The 20,262-nt window shown below is 45.2% G+C and overlaps 3 protein-coding genes across 9 annotated transcripts in view; 1 reads left to right on the forward strand and 2 right to left on the reverse strand.

The window, feature by feature from the left end:
• Positions 1-327: 327 nt before the first annotated feature.
• LOC144069235 (serine/threonine-protein phosphatase 6 regulatory subunit 2-like) lies at positions 328-11,965 on the reverse strand. Of its 2 annotated transcripts, none has more exons than XM_077594441.1 (23): positions 11,492-11,965; positions 8,689-8,855; positions 8,351-8,605; positions 8,097-8,283; positions 7,893-8,030; positions 6,999-7,064; positions 6,793-6,905; positions 6,597-6,710; positions 6,380-6,506; positions 6,140-6,292; positions 5,644-5,871; positions 5,500-5,564; positions 5,240-5,355; positions 5,090-5,175; positions 4,259-4,339; positions 4,070-4,149; positions 3,942-3,999; positions 3,605-3,854; positions 3,361-3,508; positions 3,009-3,097; positions 2,772-2,937; positions 2,053-2,160; positions 328-1,982 (listed from the first exon to the last, which is right to left on the reverse strand). In XM_077594441.1, exons 3-23 carry the CDS (start codon positions 8,575-8,577, stop codon positions 1,934-1,936), a joined length of 2,649 nt encoding a protein of 882 aa, XP_077450567.1. In that variant the 5' UTR covers positions 8,578-8,605; positions 8,689-8,855; positions 11,492-11,965; the 3' UTR covers positions 328-1,933. The 2 variants fall into 2 exon arrangements, with proteins under 2 accessions (XP_077450567.1, XP_077450566.1); XM_077594440.1 differs by having other exon boundaries at positions 4,070-4,167; positions 11,492-11,964.
• Positions 11,966-12,370: 405 nt separating this feature from the next.
• cbll1 (Cbl proto-oncogene-like 1, E3 ubiquitin protein ligase) lies at positions 12,371-15,398 on the forward strand. The gene is made up of 6 exons (XM_077594442.1): positions 12,371-12,533; positions 13,019-13,189; positions 13,280-13,383; positions 14,104-14,187; positions 14,273-14,346; positions 14,423-15,398. Exons 1-6 carry the CDS (start codon positions 12,521-12,523, stop codon positions 15,384-15,386), a joined length of 1,410 nt encoding a protein of 469 aa, XP_077450568.1. The 5' UTR covers positions 12,371-12,520; the 3' UTR covers positions 15,387-15,398.
• A 270-nt stretch (positions 15,399-15,668) lies between these two features.
• Positions 15,669-20,262, reverse strand: part of sbf1 (SET binding factor 1) — a 40,261-nt gene continuing 35,667 nt past the window's right edge. For all 6 annotated transcript variants that reach the window (XM_077594437.1, XM_077594439.1, XM_077594436.1 and 3 more), the window contains 6 exons: positions 19,987-20,117; positions 18,195-18,542; positions 17,278-17,483; positions 17,109-17,196; positions 16,897-17,028; positions 15,669-16,742 (listed from right to left, as the gene is read on the reverse strand). In XM_077594437.1, the coding sequence (XP_077450563.1) occupies positions 16,644-16,742; positions 16,897-17,028; positions 17,109-17,196; positions 17,278-17,483; positions 18,195-18,542; positions 19,987-20,117 (1,004 nt within the window). In that variant the 3' untranslated portion in view covers positions 15,669-16,643. The remainder of the gene's footprint in view (positions 16,743-16,896; positions 17,029-17,108; positions 17,197-17,277; positions 17,484-18,194; positions 18,543-19,986; positions 20,118-20,262) is intronic.

Below are 20,262 nucleotides of genomic sequence, written 5' to 3' on the forward strand. Positions count from 1 at the left end.
TTAAAGACCATATGTAGTAAGGATTTTTTAAAATGACCAAATATAGTAAGGCTTTTTGAAAAAATAAATATGACCATGTATAGCAGGGGTCTCAAACCGATTCCACAAAGGGCCGCAGTGGGTCCTGGTCTTTGTTTCAACTCATCCACTGTCAACAGTTCAATGAGTCTTCTAAAAATAACTAGCACCTGGCTGTCCGCCTGTTCGGTTTGAATGAAAACTGCACACCCTGCAGCCCTTTGGGGAGGACTGGTTTGAGACCGCTGATGTATAGTAAGGCTTTAAAAACCCAGACTGCCCCAATAAGTAGACTGACACAAGCATGACTTTGGTATTACCGTGGTCAACCAGACACTTTTAATTTGTTTGAACAATGAATCAAGAACTTTATCGCTGTCAAGTGATTTCAAACTAAGTACACCAAGAGGCCCGGAGCTCAGCTTGAACCCGGTGTCTGCTGTCTTTTTTTTTTTTTTTTAATCAATCCTGCAGCTTAGAGATCACATAAAATTAAACAGAAGAAAAGAAGAAGAAAAAAGAAAACAAAAATACAGCGTCACTCCTTCCAGATGCCACTCTTACATCCTGTGTGCTTAAGTGGAGAGAGGGGGAAAAAATAGAAACATGACTGTCTTAAACTTGCTTGTAAAATGATCAGTAAATGTAGATTAGCATTTTATATTAGGGAAAGTTTGGTTGATTGAGGGGGGAAAAAAAGGGGTAGTGAGGAGGTTAAGATCAATACAATCAGAAGGTCTGAGAGCTCACGAGCAAGGTCGCTTTAACATGCGCTAAAAGGAAATGAAAGGATTCAATTTGAGCAAAGCCACACCAAATGAATGATAGCTTGTTCTCGTCTCTTTAAAATGGTTTGGATTTAAATAAAAACGGGACTATTTGAAGTTATTGCACATGAGCAAAAGACAGTAATACTATTACAGCTCGTCTTTAACCCTCCTCCTCCTCCTCCTCCTCTCCGTCCGTCGTGACACATTCAGACGCCCCGTGAAGAAGGTTCTTTAATGGAAACCCAAAATAAAATTTAAAAAAAATGGGAAGAGTGTCAAACCAAGATGCGAGTGAGTGGACAGATAGGGCTTCCAAAACGTAAAAGTGAAACAGTAACATTGTGCTGGAAAAGACAGGAAATGGCTGAACAAGTGCTTTGTCAAGAAACAAAAAAAAAAAAAAGCTTCGTTATTGAGGCGCATTAAAAACAAGTAACCTGCTCTATCCTGACTTGGTGCCAATATGCAAAAGTCTAAACGTCAGGTTCAACCAGTACGAGAGAAATCGTTCGGACATGAAAAAAGAATGACGATAATGTTGTAACCCCCACAAAAAGAAATGCTGCTACATTAAAATCGCACGTATTTATTCATGTGCAACATGAGGGAAAGAAAGGCTTTCAAGATCTACACGCTGTTCTGTTTTTGTCCTCTTTTTCTGTTTTATAGATATATATATATCGCATCTGATTTTCTGAACTGCTTTTAGGGTCGCGGGGGGTGGGGGTGCTGGAGCCGGACAACCATACACACTCGCGCGCATACATGGGGGCAATTTAGAGTGTTCAATTGGCCTACTGTGCATGTTTTTGGAATGTGGGAGGAAACCCACGCAGGCCCGGGGAGAACATGCAAACTCCACACAGGTGGGCGTGACCTGGATTTGAACCCAGGACCCCAGAGCTGTGAGGCCGATGTGCTAACCACTCGCGCCACCGGGCCTAAATATATATATATTTATATATATATATAATTTTTTTTTGTACATGCGCCGCCTCGTTACTGGTGTCGATTGGCAGTGTCCAGGGTCCATGGCAGAGTGATTGGGTAAAAACACTGTCGCGCTGAGGTTGATTTCGAAAAGAGTCACTCTGGGAGGAAGGAGGCTTACAGTTGGCCGACAGCGCTCCCGCGTGCGTATTGGCTCACAGCGGCCCGTTGACAGCCACTTCTTGGGGCGCTGGGGTCTCCTCTCTGAAGAACGCACATGCGTTCAACTCGAGGCGGACGCCGTGTGGTCGCTCGCTCGGCCAAATGCGCTTACCTTTCCATTTGTGCGGTTGCAGGCGATTCGTCAGGCGCTTGCCGTTCATCCGACGACTCGGGAGGATCTGACAGGGAGAGTTTTTCCAAGGACACCAGACTCTCCTTGCTGCGGGAACATGCCGAAAGGTAAGGTCGCGCTCGGGTAGCAGTGACGGCGCCGGACGTCTGATCACTTTTGACCGGGGATTGGTGCCGTCCGTGTTACGAAACATGGACACTAGAAATTTGTAGTCGTACCTCTCCTTACGAAATTAATTGGTTCCAGGACTTTTTTCATAACTTGAACATTTCCTAAGTAGAGGTGAGCTTTATATGTAAATTCTCTCATTTGTTCCACGGTCCTGACACAATTACCAACTAAACCCTTTAAAATTGGTCAAAGTGTCCTAATTTCGGATGAAAGATGAGGAAACACACAAAAATGAGAGTGAATTGTAAGTGAATTATTTATTAATGTCTTAAAATAAATAAAGCATATGAAAATGTGCCCTGGGCTGCTGAAGTAATTCCTTCCGCGGCCATTATAATGGGAGATGCGATACCCGTCCGTTCTACCCTGGCCGATTTCGTACCGAGAGGCATTCGTAAGTAGAGATATGACTGTACTTAAGCCCAATTGGTAGATAAGCGCCTGGTAATTTGCAGTGCCTTCAGCCTATATGTACCTCAACTTGGTACTTTTATATTCAATTACAGACAGTCGAGCGGATTTCGAACCTTGTGAGGTCGGCTGTCTTGCTGCTGGCGGCGGCGACTGCTGCTGCTGCCTTTGAGACGACGCTTTCCACCGTGGCGGCGACGGCGGCGGCTTCCCCACCGTCGGGGGGAGGAGCTTTGGCGGCATCCCCCGAGGGCCCCACGCGGGGAGAGGCGCCGGCAGCGTCTACGAGTGCGCGGAATTGAGAGAGGAATTGAGATGGAGTGGGGGAATCTGGAAGAGCCAGCTGAACTCACCGCCCTTGTCGTGGTTTTGTTTGGCTTTTTGATCAGCATCGCTGCCTCCGGCGTCGGTGGGGGAGCTGCACCTGGGCTCCGTCTCTGTGCTGCACAGCCGAAAAAAATAAAACAAAATGGAACACAAGAATCGGTTTTGGTCTTTCTTGATTTTCTCCTCCGACTCATCTTTTGAAATTCCCAAGTCAAAGAGCTGCGTATCAAGTCCAAATACACTTAATAGTAAGTCATCACATCTTTGTCTTCCTTAATAACGCGATTTATGTGAGAGCCGATTAGCCCGATGAAATAATCCCCCAAATAACCGGCGATTAATCCAGCCACAAAAAGCTGCGCGTCAAGCTTGCTTTACCTCGAGAATGGCTGGAAGGCCGTAAAATTGGCCCAGCCCGTTTCCTGGGTCTCGTTTTCACCCGCCGGGGGCAGCGTGTCCCAGCCCGATGGAGATTGGGATGTCGTGATTCCGTCCGAGTCCCTGAAATTTGCTGTCCAGCCTGGAACTCGAGGCGGAGACGGACGGTGTGAAAAAGACACCTTGAGCACGATGCGCTGTTTTTCTTCTCCACGGACCCCCTGAACCCCTATAACCCTCCTACCTGGGTTCGCCGCATTCTGCTCAAAATCGTCCTCGTCGGATTCTGAACCGCAGTCCTGCTCCTGTCCGCCGTTTTCCAGGCTGCTCCGGGAGCTTCCTTCCGACGTTTGGGACACGCCGAACCTTGTTCTGGATTTAGCTTGTGTTGCATAGTTGATCTCCTTCTCCTCCCAAATGTCTTCTTCCTCGTCGGCATCATCGAACTGATGTATCCTCTCTTTACAACAGGCCTCGAAGGCGGCTGCGTTGGCCTGGTAAACCAGACAAGAAGGATTAGTATTGCATAGAGTTTAGCGTCAGCCATCAAACACGCCCCAAGAAATCCACAGAGTACTTACACTGTTATCATCCGAATCTAAATTAAAGTTGATTTCGGCGATTCTGTCGAAGGTGGCACTGGGGGGGAGGGGTGTCACGTTTGTTAAACGACACAATCAGCCACGCAGAGGGGGCAGCTCCAACTCACTTGATGTTTTCTTCGTGTTCGCTGAACTCCTCGTCGTTGAATCCGAACTGATCCACGAAGTTGGCGGTCATCTGCTGGATCTGATAGTCAGAGAAAGCCTGGGAAGGTCAAAGGGGAACCTTTTAGGGGGACGCCGCCGCCTTCCTCGCCGTCCGGCCGGCCCCTCGCTCTTGCGCGCTTCCAGCCTACCTGTTGCAGGGACAAGTCGTTGGGGAAGGGGCTCTCCATGTCGTCGTCCTCGCTGGACGAGTGCATGTTGTGCGTGCTCACCTGCGGGGGCGCATACATTGTTAGACTTTGCCAGATATACAGTCGTACCTCTAATTACGAAATTATTTGGTTCCAGAACTTTTTCCCGTAACTTGAAAATTTTGTGAGTAGAGGTGTACTTTGTATTTAAATTCTCTAATTCGTTCCACGGTCCTCACATTACTGCCAACTAAACCCTTTAAAATTGGTCAAAGTGTCCCAATTTTGTGTGAAAGATGTGAGGGACACTCAAAAATGAGAGAAAATGAATTATTAATGTCTTAAAATAAATATTATAGCCAGAAAACCCTGTGAAAATGTGCCCTTGCATTTGTACGGTTTTTAAATCGCTTAATAAGGCGAATTGCAATCATTAATAAGGGGATTTAGCTGAGGTGGACAGGTATGTGAGAGATAATTTTGCAACAAGGATAGTAGTTGTTGTGAGACAGCCAATTGAATTGAATGCTTTTATTGTCATTATATGAGATAGAATGAGAGCGCTGAAATGAGAGCCCAGTAGAGGGTAGCAATGTTCTAAAGTGAGAATCAATGCATCCGCAACAATATTTTCAAAATAAAATAACGGATAAGGACATTTACTTTTGGAGGGATTTTGCAACTTGGATCTTTTTCGTATCTCGAGAGCCACTCATTTGCATATTTAAAAAAAATCGTAACCTGAAAATTTCGTACCTAGAGGGATTCGTAAGTAGAGGTATGACTGTATTCACAAAAAAAAAAAAGAAAGGTAGGGGGAGGGGTTCTCACCAGCTCTACTGTGTTCCTCCTGTTGGTTTCTCTCAGCGTCTCGTCCACGAAGCTCTCCCAGCGACCTCTGCAGTCTTCCGGCAGTTCTGCGTCATCAGTAAATGTTGGTTTCTTTTGAACGCTGGCGAGGTGAGCTAAATTCTGCTTTACCTTTCATGAGGTCACCAATTTGGGCCTGTACCGGTCCCTTCTCCAGGTTCTGGACCACCATATTGGAAATTCTGGTGAGATGGCCCATGTTGCCTCTTCTGGTGCCACCTTCGGACCTGTGACGTCACAGCAATGTGTTGTGGGGGATAAAAATATTCACCCATTGACAGGCAATAAAAGTCCAATCCATTTCAAATCATGGTCAAAATGGATTGGACGCCTACTGTCATCAATGGCAGCCTACGAAGAAAACTGCTTACTGGATTTTATCGTTTTCCTCCCAGGCGTCCAGGATTTTTTGTACCAATCGACACTTTTGGAAAAGCTGCGTTTGACAAAGAAAAGTCTAAACGGCGGGCCACGAGACCACATACGCGGCGTCGACGCCGTCTCGCCCCACTCACGTGTGCCACGAGGGTGTTGTGGAGGGAGCTCTGCGGGTCAGCGGCGCCGCCCGACTCTGCTACCGCCTCGACGTTAGCTTCGGGGGCCGGGGCCGCCTGCTGCCCGTTGTGGTTCTGCAAGCCCAGGTTGGGGCGCTCCTCCGAGGAAGGGTGGTTCAAAATGGCCGCCACGCAGAGCTCCACTTGGAAGTGCAAAAAGTTATTCCACGAGTATTTGAAGAAGAGATCCTGCATGGGGAAGAAAATAAGAAAATGACTAGCGATTAGCATGACACAATCCCTTCTGTGCAATAACAATGTGCAATATTTTACAATTTACCTTGCCCGGACGTGACTTTTTATAATTTTATAGTACTTATATATGTTTTTACTGGGAAAATACACTTTGTGGAGTAGCACCACCAATTTCGTTATACGCAGCTGTGTATAATGACAATAAAGGCTTTTGATTTGATTTGAGTGGAGCTCGAGGGTCCAGGCTGGAGGTTGGGCCTACCAGTAGTAGGTCCATGGTGCCGAGGTCACAGAGCTCCTGGCAGATGCTGGGGGACGTGGTCTGCAGGAGAGCAGCCACCAGGCGGGCCACGTGAAGGCGAGCGTTCCCCAGTGGCTGATCTAGAACGCCAACGGTGGTCAATATTGCACCTTTCTGCAGAAGGGAGAGGAAATCGACACCCGCGTTGAAACTTGTTGTAGTTTTTTTTTTAAAATGTGCCGCCATTCATTGCCCTGTTACCTTTGGGGGATCCAGAAGAAGCTGCTGGAAATCCTTTAAATGGGGCTCAATGGCATTTAAAATACTGCTGTTGACAGTGTAAGACCTTTCGTAACCCTGAGAATACAGATCCATCAGCCCTTCCAACCTGGGGAAAAGATCACATTCACCAGTCATTCGTAAAAATATTTGAAGCTCGTGTCTATCTTTTTTTTTAATACCGCTTATGCACGCTTACCCAGATCTCCTGGTCTCCAGTAAGGTAAGAAGCACTTGAGTTCCGTTAACGATGGAAGCCTCGTTCTTCTCGCCCTCAAACATGTTCTTGAGAAGTCCCGCTACAGTTTCTTGCCTGAAAGAAGATGCTTTGGTCATGAGACAAACAAGACGTGGATTAAAAAAAAAAATCATCCATGCGTTGAAGAGCGTCTTACGACTCCAGCACGGCCAATAGAGGGTCAGCCTCCATGTTCTCCTGCATCTGATTGGCCTGGTCTCGGCTAAGGCGAATGATGTCACAAAGTGTTTGGGACGCGTTTGATTGTCTCTGAGGGGTAAAAAAAAGAAAAGAAAAAAAAACGGAAACAGGCGTTTAGAGAAAGTACGCGAGAAAGATTGGAAAAGCACTCAAGATACTTACTTCCTCATCTTTCCCAGTATGAATAAGCTCTATGAGTCTTTGAACGAGCGCCTCTTCATTCAGCCACTGGGGAACAGAAAAAAATGAATACAGTAATACCTCGACATACGAGTGCCCCAACATACAAGCAATTTGAGATACGAGTAAAATTTTGGGCTAATATTCATTCAATTCATCAAATTTTGATATACGAGCATACAGCTGACGCGAGAGGCTGCTCATCAGAACATCATGGGCACTGTCTTTCTGGTCGCAACTCCCTCGTGTAATGTCTCTACGAGCACTGGGCGGAGCATAGCATTTTTTTCAGTGTTTTTTTCCCGTTAGTCAGTGCAAATGGCGGAGGAGCTTGCTCGATAATACGAGGAGCATACTACTACTCGTTGGCAAGTGGTTGTGTTATCTTATTGTGAGGACATTTGTGTGCATCATTTTCGGAATATTTTGAAGGGAGGACAAACGCAAACAACCCTCGATAGGTTCCTTTTAGTTGCATCTGAAAGTCAGGGTGGAGGCGGGGCAAATAGAGCCAACCCGGGAGAAGAAAGGTATCAACATTTAAAACAAAATTAGAATTAAGTTTAGTGTAAGGTTAGATTAAACTTATTTTGAGTGTCGGCATCATAATCCAAGTTCATTTAAGTGTTTATTTTACTTTGTGAGCATGTAGTGAATTAGAACAAATAAAAAGATGCTTCTTCATTGTAATATGCTGTTTCTGGTGTTTTTTCGGAGGGTGGGAAGGGATTCATTTGTATACAGTTCATTCCTATGGGAAAAATTGATTTGAGTAAATTGACATACGAGCTCGGTCCCGGAAGGCATTAAGCTTAAGTATTACTGTAATATTGGATTTTTGAAGGAAAGACTTCCGGCTCACGACGGTGCCCTTACGTGAAGGACCTCCTGCCTCAAGGGGGGCGGCTCCACGCAACTGATTAGCCGAAGCAACAAGTCCATCATAGCAGACGCGTCGATGTGTTTCAGCACCAGACTGATGAATCCCTCCTTCTTCTTGAGAAAGGTGATCACCTGCGGGCGAAAAATGAAACGGTGAATCCCATGCCCCGTGCGTTGGCCACAGGGGTGCCGCTCTACCTCTTCGGTTTTCCTGGCAATGAGATTGCCGATGGTCTTGCTGAAGAAGCTGGCGAGTAGCGGGTTGAGTGGCGGGTCCTGCTCCAGAAAGTGGTACAGCACCTCCAGGAGAGACTCTTCTCCACCCAACTTATCGTTGATGATGGACACATCCGAGGTCAGGAGCTCGCACGCAATGTTGGGAAGCCTACGGGGGTGGACGAAGATGCTGGACGAGGGAGCGGAGACGGGCGACCTGGCGGCGGGTTGCTCACTTAAAGCGACTCCTCTCTTCCAGGTCTGCCGGCGGCTCCGTGGTGATGAGCCCCACCAGCTCCTCCATGCAGTGGTCCTGGGAAAGGAAGAGCAGCAGGCGGCGGTTCTGGGCCTTGCACTCCTGGAGGACGTCATCCTCCTCCATCAGCTCGCGCAGCGTCACGTCCTCACGGTCCAGCAGCTGGTCGATGTGGGAGGTGGTGTGCAGGTCGAATTTCCAAAACATGATGGCTGCTGGGATGGGGAACGCAGCCCTGGCACACAAAAAAAAACAAAAGGTGAAAATCTCTGAAGCTTCCACGAGACCCCGCCACAGAGGTGCTAATGAGGGACCCACCAGTGAATGAAATGCGGATATCTTTACTCAGACCTCCCGCGCGGGCAGGCAGGCATTTGTGTTCGTGTAGACAGAAAGCGTGCCGAGGCCTGGCATTTATCAGCATGGGTATCCTTTTAAAACGCAGGCCTCTTTAGGAGATGGGACACCGGGAGGCACAGCATAACCTGCAGATATGGGGAAAAAAAACATTGGGCAAAATTCAAGTTGCACATTTCTAATCTTCTACCAGGCGAATGCTTTTAAACAAGTGCAAACAAAGGCTAAAAGCATGACAAAAGCTTCTCCCATGGCAACTTTTTTTTGTGTTAGGCTCAAGCTAAGCGATGCGCCTCCACATGTTACTATGGCGGTAAACAGAATTAACAACAATAGCAGCGGGAACGGCGCGGAAGCCCCACAAAAAAAGAAAATGATAGAGAACCGAGGGCTTTCCTCCGTTTTCATCTCCGAGTGGCGTCCATCTGGCATACATTTACAGAGTACACAAGTGCAATAATAACCTCGCGAGTGCTCCCCGCGGACGGAGGACGCTTGACTTCTACGTCCAAAATAGAAGCCGCAGGAGGCAACCGCCGTGACAACAATCGGCAAAGCGCGCAAAACAGTTGCGGAAAACAGGAACAATGGCAAAGGCTCCTTTTGCGGACAAACAACTGGCAAAAATTGGACGGGATGAAAAGAAACTGAGGAAATGCAATTTGCTCGGACATTTCGGGCCTGGAAGAATATCAATGTGGTGGTAGTCGAGACACAAAGATTGTGAGAATGAAGTTGTAAAATGTTAGAATGCACGAATTACAAGAATTGTGGCAGTGAATACTTAGTATTGTTTCGGCGTATAGTCCAACTTCCCACGCAAACCTAAACACCAAGGTGTGAGAAAAAGCAGTCGCTATGGAGATAGCGGCAACAACTACTATCCATGTTTCAAGATTCTCTCTTACATACCTGTCCACCTTGGCTAAATGCCCCCCTTATTAATGATGGCAATTCCCTTTATAAAGTGATTAAAAACCGTACAAAAATGCTCCCCTTATTAATGATGACAATTCCCTTTATTAAGTGATTAAAACCGTACAAATGCAAAACAGCACATAATTTCACACACACACGTAAAAGTCTAAAATGTAGTACAAAGTGAACGGCTTTCGGCTCTGGTAGAACGGGCTCTTGCCGACATTTGGCGGACAAATACGGCGGGTATTACGTCCCCCATCATAAAGCCCCCTGGGGGGGAACTATTTCAGGGCACATGTTCATGTCCTTTATTTATTTTGAAACATTACTATATCATTTCCTTATAAAATTCTCTCATTTTTGTGTTTCCTCATCTTTCATACAAAATTGGGACACCTTGACCAATTTTAACGGGTTTAGTTGGCGAGGACCGTGGAACTAATTAGAGAATTTACATATAAAGTACACCTCTACTTACGAAATTTTCAAGTTACGAAAAAAGTTCTGGAACCAATTAATTTTGTAAGTAGAGGTATGACTGTAACGTCGTAAAAAGGACAACCCGAGTTAGCAAGTAATGTACTGGTTATGCAAGGATGCAAGGAAGGTACAGGTACTTATATTTCAGTAATATGATTAAAAGTCAGTAAACGTGGTTTTTCATATTTCTCTATAACACTGTGGAGAACGGCAAGTTCAGCCTTTCAATAGCATGACAATAAAGTGTTAAAAAAAATACAGGTGCATTGTAAGACCAGCCTTAAAAATCACCTGAAAGCGAATGGAGGTCATATTACTGTTTACTTAAACACACACATAAGTGTTAAAGAGTTGGATTGTCATTGTTTTCATGAATTTGTGCCTCATTTACGTAAAGAAATGGCACTAAACATGACTGCACTATTCCAATTCAATAACACAATGGTCAAAACATTCATCCACATTTAACTCGCCCGCTTGTTTGATAACCGTATCTTTTAATGTAAATATTACTGCAGTTAGGATTTGAGTCAGGTTCGTTACTTTATCATAAAATTGACTACTATATTCAAGACAATTATTCTACTGCACATAATAGATATGTCAGCTAGCCAATTGATCACAGTTAATTGTCTGATAAAAGCAATGTAGGTTGATATTTGTCTGTAATATTTTGAATAAAGGGAAATCTTGGCCTCAAAGGCTATACTGACAACTGCAGCAACAAGGAGTCGGATTTCTGTTTACTCGAACCTTAATGCAGCATGAGGAACATTTTGAGTCTTTAGATTTGAACACGATTATTTTACCGTACATTATTTTTGTTCTACTTGAAATGGGACCGAGCTAATCCGGGATATTTAGCGTTAACAGCACGTGGATCGGTGGCCACTTGGTTTTTCCTTAAGAACATAGCACTAACTTAAAAAATAAAAAATAAAATAGAGAGAGAGAGAGAGAGAGAGAGAAACTGACGCAATTGTGAGGTACACGAGTTCTATTTTATTTTTTGAACACGGCGTTCACCCAAATGGCACTCGACTTGCAATGGCGCCGAGGTGACGTTAACTGCCCTTAAGTAGCCACCCAACTGAACAATGAATTTCGTTTAGGTTAGTCGAGTGGTCACGGCGCTATCCTTAGCATTAGCCTTTAGCGTTTAAGTGGCAACTTGTTCGATTAAGTTTTAGCTTCAGTTCCTCCTTTAACGTTGATGTTCGCGCGGAAGCTAATTAGCCGCCACGGTTAACACTAAGCGGAGTTAGCCGAGTTAGCCCCCCTTTCCTACACACAACTTTAGGGTCAACTTTGTGGCCTAGTTAAGTACAGTAATCAAGTTATATGCCTTCCACCACAAACTTACCTTTTATTGAATATCTCCCTTGTGTTGTTTCTTCTTTCTCGTAGCTTTCAAACGCTACGGGAGCCGTTTTCCCAGCCCCCCTAGTCACCAGACCCCCCCAAGCTCACGACTAGCCACGTTAGCTTGAATGCATGAGCCTTGTCTAGTGATTTGTTTTGAAGAACACGACCAGCCTGCGACAGTACAGCAGTCACTCTGCTAGCTTCAAGTTAGCCTTCGACGTTAAGTCTAGAACGTGGCTTTTAAAATCCACTCCGAGAGGCAGTTACCGGGCCGCGGGCGGATAGTCGGGCATCGACGTCCCCGGTGTGTGTTGTTTCGGACGGAACGCGTCTGATTCGGACGCTATTCAAACGCGGAGCTAAGTTTAGCATGCAAAGCAGGAAAAACTCAGTCATATTTTTTCGAGTCAAAATGGCGACGCGGGGTGGCGGGCACGCGCACTAGGGCCAAGCGTGAGCGTGCATTGTGGCTCGACCGCGGAAATCGGCACAAAAATGATTTCTCGAAATGATGCTTTAGATTCGACAATATTCTTTTATAAAATAAACTACCATTTTAATGTGCGGATTCAAAAACTTCGGAATACCTCTTTAAATTAAATGGGAATACTAGATACACCATTTCAAAATATATACATCACATAAATTACCTTAATTAGTTCCCTTGAGAATTTGACGACATTTGTCTTTTTTGAAGGACTTTCAAATAAAATGCCAAACACAAGAGAACCTAAAGAAATAATAACTCTTTGAATACATTAGAATGCAATTCTGCAGATTCTTATAAATTAGTTTTGGCTATCGTAAGGAAGTGTTCATTTCGTTCCTGCCTCATGTATATACACGTTTACACGAATGGACAACACTTACTCAATTAACTCAATTAATTTCAGATTCACTGACAAAGAAATATGAGCTGTAAACGTGAAAACGTATATTTTGTGTCATGACTTAACCCCTTTCTTTCCTTCCTTCTTCCCTCCCTATCGCAAAATCCCACAATGCACCGGGGCGGCTCGCTGTTAACATGGACCAAAGCGGTAATTGTTATGCCCTCTTTCATCCTCCTCAATTTGATGCGATTTCCGTATTTGTATTTTTTAATTAATCATTTCAGACTGTATCAATATTATATCAAGGAGGCGGTCGTTCGCGTTATAATAGAATTCAAGGACTCGTCATCCGTTTAGCGTGGGCTAGCTTAGCATAGACAAGCCAATGAGCCGCGTAACTATCAATAAAAGTGATCGACATCGGGTTACCAAAACGTCTGATGTGTTGTCGAACGTAATACAATGAATTTTATTCGTGATTGAATCCCTATTCAAACTCTGATGTTGCTACTTTTAGTTACGTCGGAAATGCTAAACTAGTTAGCATTGACGCTACCAGATTTGGCAACAGGATTTGACTTAATACCAGTCGTAGTGTTTTCATGTATATACACATTTGGAATATTTTATGTGTTAAGACTGTGATGTGTTGCAATAAAAAAAAAACGTTTATGGGTCTTTTACCTCTGCAGACAATGACCTGCAAGGAAGCGACGGATCCGGGAGTTTGGGTGGTCCGGAGGTCCGCAAGCGCATCCCCATCAAGCTCATTTCCAAGCCGCCCCTGAGAACCAAGCCTCTACCCCGGGTCCAGAGACCCGGCAACAGACCACTGCTGAAAAGTGAAACCGCAGAAAAAGATGGTGTGTTTTTATTTTTTCCTTTTTTTTTTTTAAAGAAAGCCCCATCCACTTTCCTGAGTTGTGTTAAAACTTGCCATTTGTGTGTCGCAGATAACTTTGGCTTCAAGAAAGACAAGTTTGATTTCGGGGGGAAATCTGGTGATATGTTTGCCGCCCAGAGGAGATACCCACAGCCGCTGTTTTGGGACTATAAGGTAGAAAGATGCACGTGACCTTGTTTTTTGTGGATAATAATCGGTGACATTACAAAGAGAGATTCTGCACGGTATATTGTTCCATTTAGAGGCAAGATGTTGAACCCGAACTGAAATTCAGGTTGGGTCGGGCCTAAAATATCAATCATTACTTAGGCCAAGCTTCTCTCTCGCTGAAAAAAAAGAATGTTTACTAAAACCACGTGATCTCTCTCGCTGCCTTTTTTAATGTTTTTAAAAATGTATACTAAAACAATGTAGGGGATACTCAACTATGGAATACTTGTTATAAAATAAATCATTTGGAATTTTTGGATAAAACAGAGAAGGCGCTGTAATGTAATTGCAACTGGATGCTCTACGCACGTCACATGCAAGAAGTTAAGGATAAACTAAAGATAGGAAAACTCAAGAGTAAATATTTTTACAGTCTTGTTTAACTTATATTTCGTTACAAAAGACAGGCTTTAATCTGTTATCATATATCGCCCCTCCTTCTTGAGTTGGGAGTCCTCACCCCCAAAAAACATATGAAATTTTGGGTTTACTTCGGGCTTGGGCCTGCAAATCAAGTTAATTCCTTGGGTTCGCCCCAATCTTACCTCTAGCGCCATTACATTTCATAGCGTTAGGAGGGAGTTGTCTTATCTTTCTCTAACTGTGTGAGGGAGTAGAAAAAACGCTTCTAAAATGATGTTTCCTATCTTTCTGCTGCAACAGTTGAATCTCATCGGTGAGAGAGATGAAGTCCCGATTCACTTCTGTGACAAGTGCGGACTGCCCATCCAACTCTATGGACGCATGGTACGCGCCTCACGTTTTGGGACGTTTCTCTCCTAAAAAAAAAAAAATCCCAAACTGTCACCATTAACTTTATTCCTCTCACCAGATTCCCTGCAAACACGTCTTTTGCTACGAGTGCGCTTTGCTGCACGAGAAGAAAGGCGAGAAGATGTGCCCCGGGTGAGCGAGCTTTCGAGGCCAGTGCACGCGTGGTCAAATTAGCAGTCGTAACTTGTTCATTCTGCTTTCCTCGCAGCCTGACCATGTACAGCTGCACCGACCTAGTGCAGCGCATCGAGCAGTGCCAACGTGGCTCGCTGTACATGTGCAGCGTGGTGTCGGGCTGCAAGCGCACTTACCTGTCCCAGCGGGACCTCCAGGCCCACGTCAACCACCGCCACCTCAGGTCGGCCAAGTCGTCGTCCGGCCGCCAGGAGCCCGTGCATCTGCCTCCGACGTCCGAGGTGCCCGAGCGCTTCCGCGTGCCCCCGCCCCACGTGACCAAGAACCACGTGCACCTGCCGAACCAGCACCCCCACGGCGGGCACGACCCTTACGGGCAGCCGCCACCCCCGGGCCCGCACGAGGGCCCGCCCGAGACGTACCGCATCGCCACGGTGACCACGCGCAAGCACAGCAACCTGATCACCGTGCCCATCCAGGATGACTCCTCCTCGGGCCCGGCTCAGCCCCCGCACCACCGACCCGGGGACTATCCGGGCCAGCCCCCTGTGGTCCCGCACGCCCCCCCTCACCACATGATGCCGCCGCCGCCACCGCAGCAGCACTTCGGGCCCCCGCCGCCACCTATCAACCACCCCATGCAGCACCCTCCCCAAGGCTCCGGCACGCCCCACATGGTGTACAACCAGCCCCCGCCACCCCCCATGCCCACGGCCCCGCCTCCTATAACCCCACCGCCGGGTCACATGATGGGCCAAATGCCTCCTTACATGAACCACCCTCCTCCGGGACCACCGCTACAGCATGGCGGCCCCCCCGTGAACGCACCGCCCCCTCATCATTACAATCCCAATTCCATGCAGCAGTTCCCCGAAGACCAGGGCACCATGAGCCCGCCTTTCAACCAACCGGGAGGTCTCAGCCCGGGAATATGGCCCGCCCCCAGGGGGCCGCCACCTCCGCGGATGCAGGGCCCCCCGCCCGGACCTGGGCCCCACCACCCGGACCAGGGCCGCTACCGACCTTATTATCAGTAAATTGATATCTGAACGGACCGAAACCCCACCAGTTTAATTCGCATTTGCCGTCTCCTGCCTCTGGCCCAAAGTCAGCTGGGATAGGCTTCAGCACCCTTTGCGACCCTTAAGCGGTTCAGAAAATGAAGAAAAAAAAGATATCATCAGCAGCCAGTGATGGTCAAGCGGGGAATGTTATCGTGAATAGACATGAGTCGATGTGTTTTGACCTCCCGGTTAAGAACCACTGGGCTATTGTAATGCTTTGTGTGCTATATTCATAAAATAAATGCCTTGTATGGCTTCACGTGTATGACATTTATTTCAACTGTATCCTAGCAAGGTTTTGATCCAATCAGCCATTTAAAAAAAAAAGTAGCTCACTGGCCTTCACAAACACAAATTTCCACTTTTGTGTAAATTGTGGGGAATGAATAAGGACAACTTAAAAAAAAAATAAACAGGGGGGATTCTGCACAGTACAAAAAAGAGAATTAGTCACATTAATACAGAAACAAACCAATGGCACATTGAATTCCTAAACTTTAAAAGTGGTGCTCGACAAAACTTTGATAGAGAGAGAAGTTAAATAAATTACTACTATAAACGTTACATACAAATCTGGAGTAGTATATACAAAAAAAACTTAAAATGCCCCCACCTGCCAAAACTACAATACCCCCCCCAAAAAAATCATAACAGCAGAATATTTTACATCAGGATTGTTAAAGTGTGCGGTCAGGTGATAAACACGTACATTTAAAGGATTTGAATGTGTCATTATAAGGGGAAATTCATTTTTTTTAACCATTCCTTGAGTGTGTTTGTGTCCCATAAGATCACATTTTTCATATTTTCCTTCTACATCCTTGAAATGTCTGTTTACATAGTGGTTCACGTTAAAAAAAAGGGGGAGGGGTGGCTTTTGTCTACCTTGTAAACACTCTCCGAGAAGATCCTGATGGCCTTTTCACAGTATGTCTTTCTGGAGATTGTGGGTGCCGAAGACGAAAACAAAAAAAAAACCTTCATGAAGCGTCACGAGACCAGAAGTGGTCCCAAAATGGAATCCCACAGTTCCATCATTCCTCCCGGAATTTTTCAAAGCTAGAATTGGGGAAACAAGGAAGGGTTAGTAAGAAGGAGAGTCGAGAAGAATCTTCATGCCGGGTGCGTCGCACAAGACGTGGAATGGCTCCGTGTAGTTATATATAGATATTTTTTTTTCTCTTTTCTTCTTTTTCTAGCAAAAACACTGAAATGTAGTAGTTCAAATGTCTAGGCGTCCGATAGGCAGCTTTGAACGCTGTCCATCCACAACTGAGCCTTGGGGCTGTCTTGGGCACAGAAGTTGTACACTCGTTTGGTGGTCTTGAGCTAAAGATTGAAGACAAATTAGTTTGAGAACACTTTAACTTCTTTGCGATTGACGCTTGTAAACATCCGATCCATTTGGACGGGGAAATCGGATCAAAAACGGATTGGACGTCTATCACCGTCAATGGCGGCCAATAAATGAACAATCCCTTACATCGAAAAAGGCTTTCTCCTCGATGTTTTTGGGTGCTCCCATGGCGGGCGTCCCCTGAAGGACTGACTCGACGTCGGCTAGCTCGATGACGCCTTTGCACTCTTTGTCCTGCCGGCTCTCGTAATATCGCAGCTGGATTGCAACAAACAAAAAAAAGTTATAAAAAAAATTGGAAGATGGGGAAAGAGGGAAAAAAATGGCGCCATCCCTACCTGATGTTTTGTCTTGTCTAGCACAAACCATCGCGGTTTCCATGGTTTCAGCAAAGCGCCCTTTTTAAATAAAATGCCTTCAAAGCTTCTAAAGTGACGTGGAAATAAAGTAATATTAATTCAACAGTTCAGGGACTAACTTTATCCAAAAAAAAAAAGATGCACGTACCTGTTCTCGCTCTCGGTGCTCTGGAATTGGCTGTAAAGCGTGCTGGTGCTTGGACGGCCTGCCGCCGGCGTAGACGCGGCGCTGGCCTCGCAGTCCAGGGATAAGTTGATGGAGGAACCCACGCTGCTTTCCTGTAGGTAGACACCTTGGGAACGCCGTTGGTGGCTCAAGTTGGACGACATGAGAAGCGAGCTGGAGAATGGCGACTGCAGGACAAGTTAACAAAACAAAAAAAATTACAATAATCCCTCGAATATCGCGGCTTCAACTTTCACGGCTTCACTTCATCGTGGATTTTTTTCTAGGGGAAATCAAAATGATCTTAATTTTGTGGGCAGTAACGTGGAGGAAAGGCTGGCAATCCTCTGCATTTAAATCTGGATTGTCATTTCATTTATAAAATCTATCTAGTTCATCAAGTTATGCTAATCATAGGACAAAAATAAGTTTTGTTTTGTGGATCAAGTTTTTCCAGGAATATTTGTTCCCATTTAGATGGTTGCTTTCTCGCTTTAAAATAATTCGGAGAGCAAAGTTCATCGGCACCAAGATATTTTTTGGAACAAAGTACAGTAATCCCTCGAATATCGCGGCTTCAACTATATTGCGTTTTTTTTTCCTGGGGGAGATTTTTTTGGTTAATAAATTATTTTTTGTAAGTTCATATAAATGTGAAAATCCACGCTGAACCTCTCAAGCGGGAAGCCACTCCCCTGTCCTCTGCTTGCTACTAGAACTCAGCACTGAAGTAAAAAATATATATATTTATTTATTTTTTTAAATTGGGGTGACCCTATTTCGCGTTTTTTTGTTCATCGCGGCCATGTGTGGTTTACAATAACCGCGATAATCGAGGGATTACTGTACCGTGAGTGGACACAAATAAAAATGTTTTGAAAAAAACGGTTTGGTCTCACCTTACTCTCCAGTTTAGTCTCATTCCTCTGAGTAGCCTTGATCTTATCCCAAGTGTCCTTCCACTTCTCGGTCACGGGACCGAGGTCCGCCTCCAGCGCCTGCATGTCCTGCAGAAGCTTGGTGATGGCGTCGGGCGCCGTCTTGCTCAGGCTGTCGTAGCAGGGCCAGACCGCGCGCCGCCGCGACTTTGGCGCGCCGCCGTCGCTCTTTTCCATCGCCTCGTCCGACGCCTCCCGATTCGGGCGGCCCCTCAGCTCCCAGTCGTACGACGGCCCTTCCGAGAGCGTCTCCTCCGTGTAATAGTCCCACACTTTTAAATTGGAGATGAAGGTGTACGGCCGGAGTACCTGCGATCACCAAAAAGATGGCGGAAAATAATAATAAGGAACCGTAAAATACCACAAAACAACAAGAAGTAACCTAGAAATGATTAAAAATAGTAGTACAGGAAGTAGCCCGGAAATTCACCCAAAATCAATGAAAAATGACCTAAGTAACTGTCACTTAAACTCGCTGTGGACGCTCATTTTTGAGAGCCATTAAGTTACCGTATTAACTCGCATATAAGCCGCATTTGTCAGACAAAAAATGACTGAATCGAGGGTACGGCTTATATGTGCATAAAAAGACGAGATGCACGAAACTGCAAGGTGACAAAGACGAAACGCCATAAATGCAATGACGCAAGACAATGCGGCCGATGTGGTCATTTATTTCAAAATAGAGTAAAGATAAACAGATAAAACACCAAACAAAATAAATTTTGACATCTATGTCTAAAAAAAATAAACCGTATCTTGCATAAAACGTGAAAAAACTCACTTGTGCCTGTCACTGCTCGCTCAGGGCGTCACCATCTTACCTAAGGCAACCCTGTCTTACCTAGTTAAACGAGCTCTGACTGGCCAGACGCGAGTAGCCTTGATAGATGCCCATTTACCATGTCAGCACATCCCAATTGTTGTTAAGGCTGATCGAAGGTCCTGCAGTCGATTGCTTAAAGATAAGCCTTGATACCTGCTATCTCATGCTATTATTGCACCCACCCACAGTGCTGGTGAAAAGTAGACCGCTACGAACACACCTGTATACACCGCTCATGTGAATTCTCTTTTGAATTGAGGTTTAGTTGCATGCTTGTACATTTGTGATTTTGAAATTAAACAAAATTCCACTGATTTTTTTCTTTCGTTTTATTCCTTGTTCGAAAGCGACAACTATTGGAGTAATATGAACAATTGTAAGAATGGTGATATTTTGACATTAGAAGCAATATGGCTGCCCCAACATCTTAAACTTCTAGTAAGAAAATTGTCATTTCTGTCATTGAAACGCATCAGGTTCTCATCAAGATAGACTTATTTCTTTTTTCAAATTGAATAATTTGATATTTTGCATTTACAAAGACAGGCATATTAATTTCCTTATGATATTGACCCTAATAATGTGCTTTTGATTCGTACAGTATCTCAGAAAAGCCACTTGTGATGATTTTTCTTAAGATTTTCCCTTCAAAGTAACACATTTGTACTCCCTATTAAAACCATGAATATGGAGGTGAAAATCGTGAATCAGGGGCCGGCTTATACGCGAGAAATTGTAAAATTCAACCATTTTAAGGGTGCGGTTTATACGCGCGGGCAGCTTATATGCGAGTAAATATGGTTTCATGGGCAAAAATAAAGTAGTCTGGCCAATGTGAGAGCTAGTGGACATGAATATGGCTCGTGAACCAAACCGAGGTTGACACCCCCGTTTAAGAGCGTCAAATAGTTGAAAAATGGCGCTCACCTCATCATCTTCTGGCGCGAACATAAAGTTGAAGAAAACCGGCGTCTTCTTGTTGAGTCGATCTATGTAGTCCCATACGGATTTGCACACCTGGGGACTTCTCCTCTCGCCTTTCTCCTCGTAGAGAACTCCTGCAGACGATATTGCATCATAATCCAAGTTCATTTAAATTTGTTTATTTTATGTAACGAGCGCATTGCCGTGCAAAATCGTCTAATTTTATAATTTTAGTACTATTAAACACATTTTAGTACTATTAAACCACTAGTTATTTGT

The sequence above is a fragment of the Stigmatopora argus genome, chromosome 23 (genome assembly GCF_051989625.1).
Source record: "Stigmatopora argus isolate UIUO_Sarg chromosome 23, RoL_Sarg_1.0, whole genome shotgun sequence".
Taxonomy (NCBI): domain Eukaryota; kingdom Metazoa; phylum Chordata; class Actinopteri; order Syngnathiformes; family Syngnathidae; genus Stigmatopora; species Stigmatopora argus.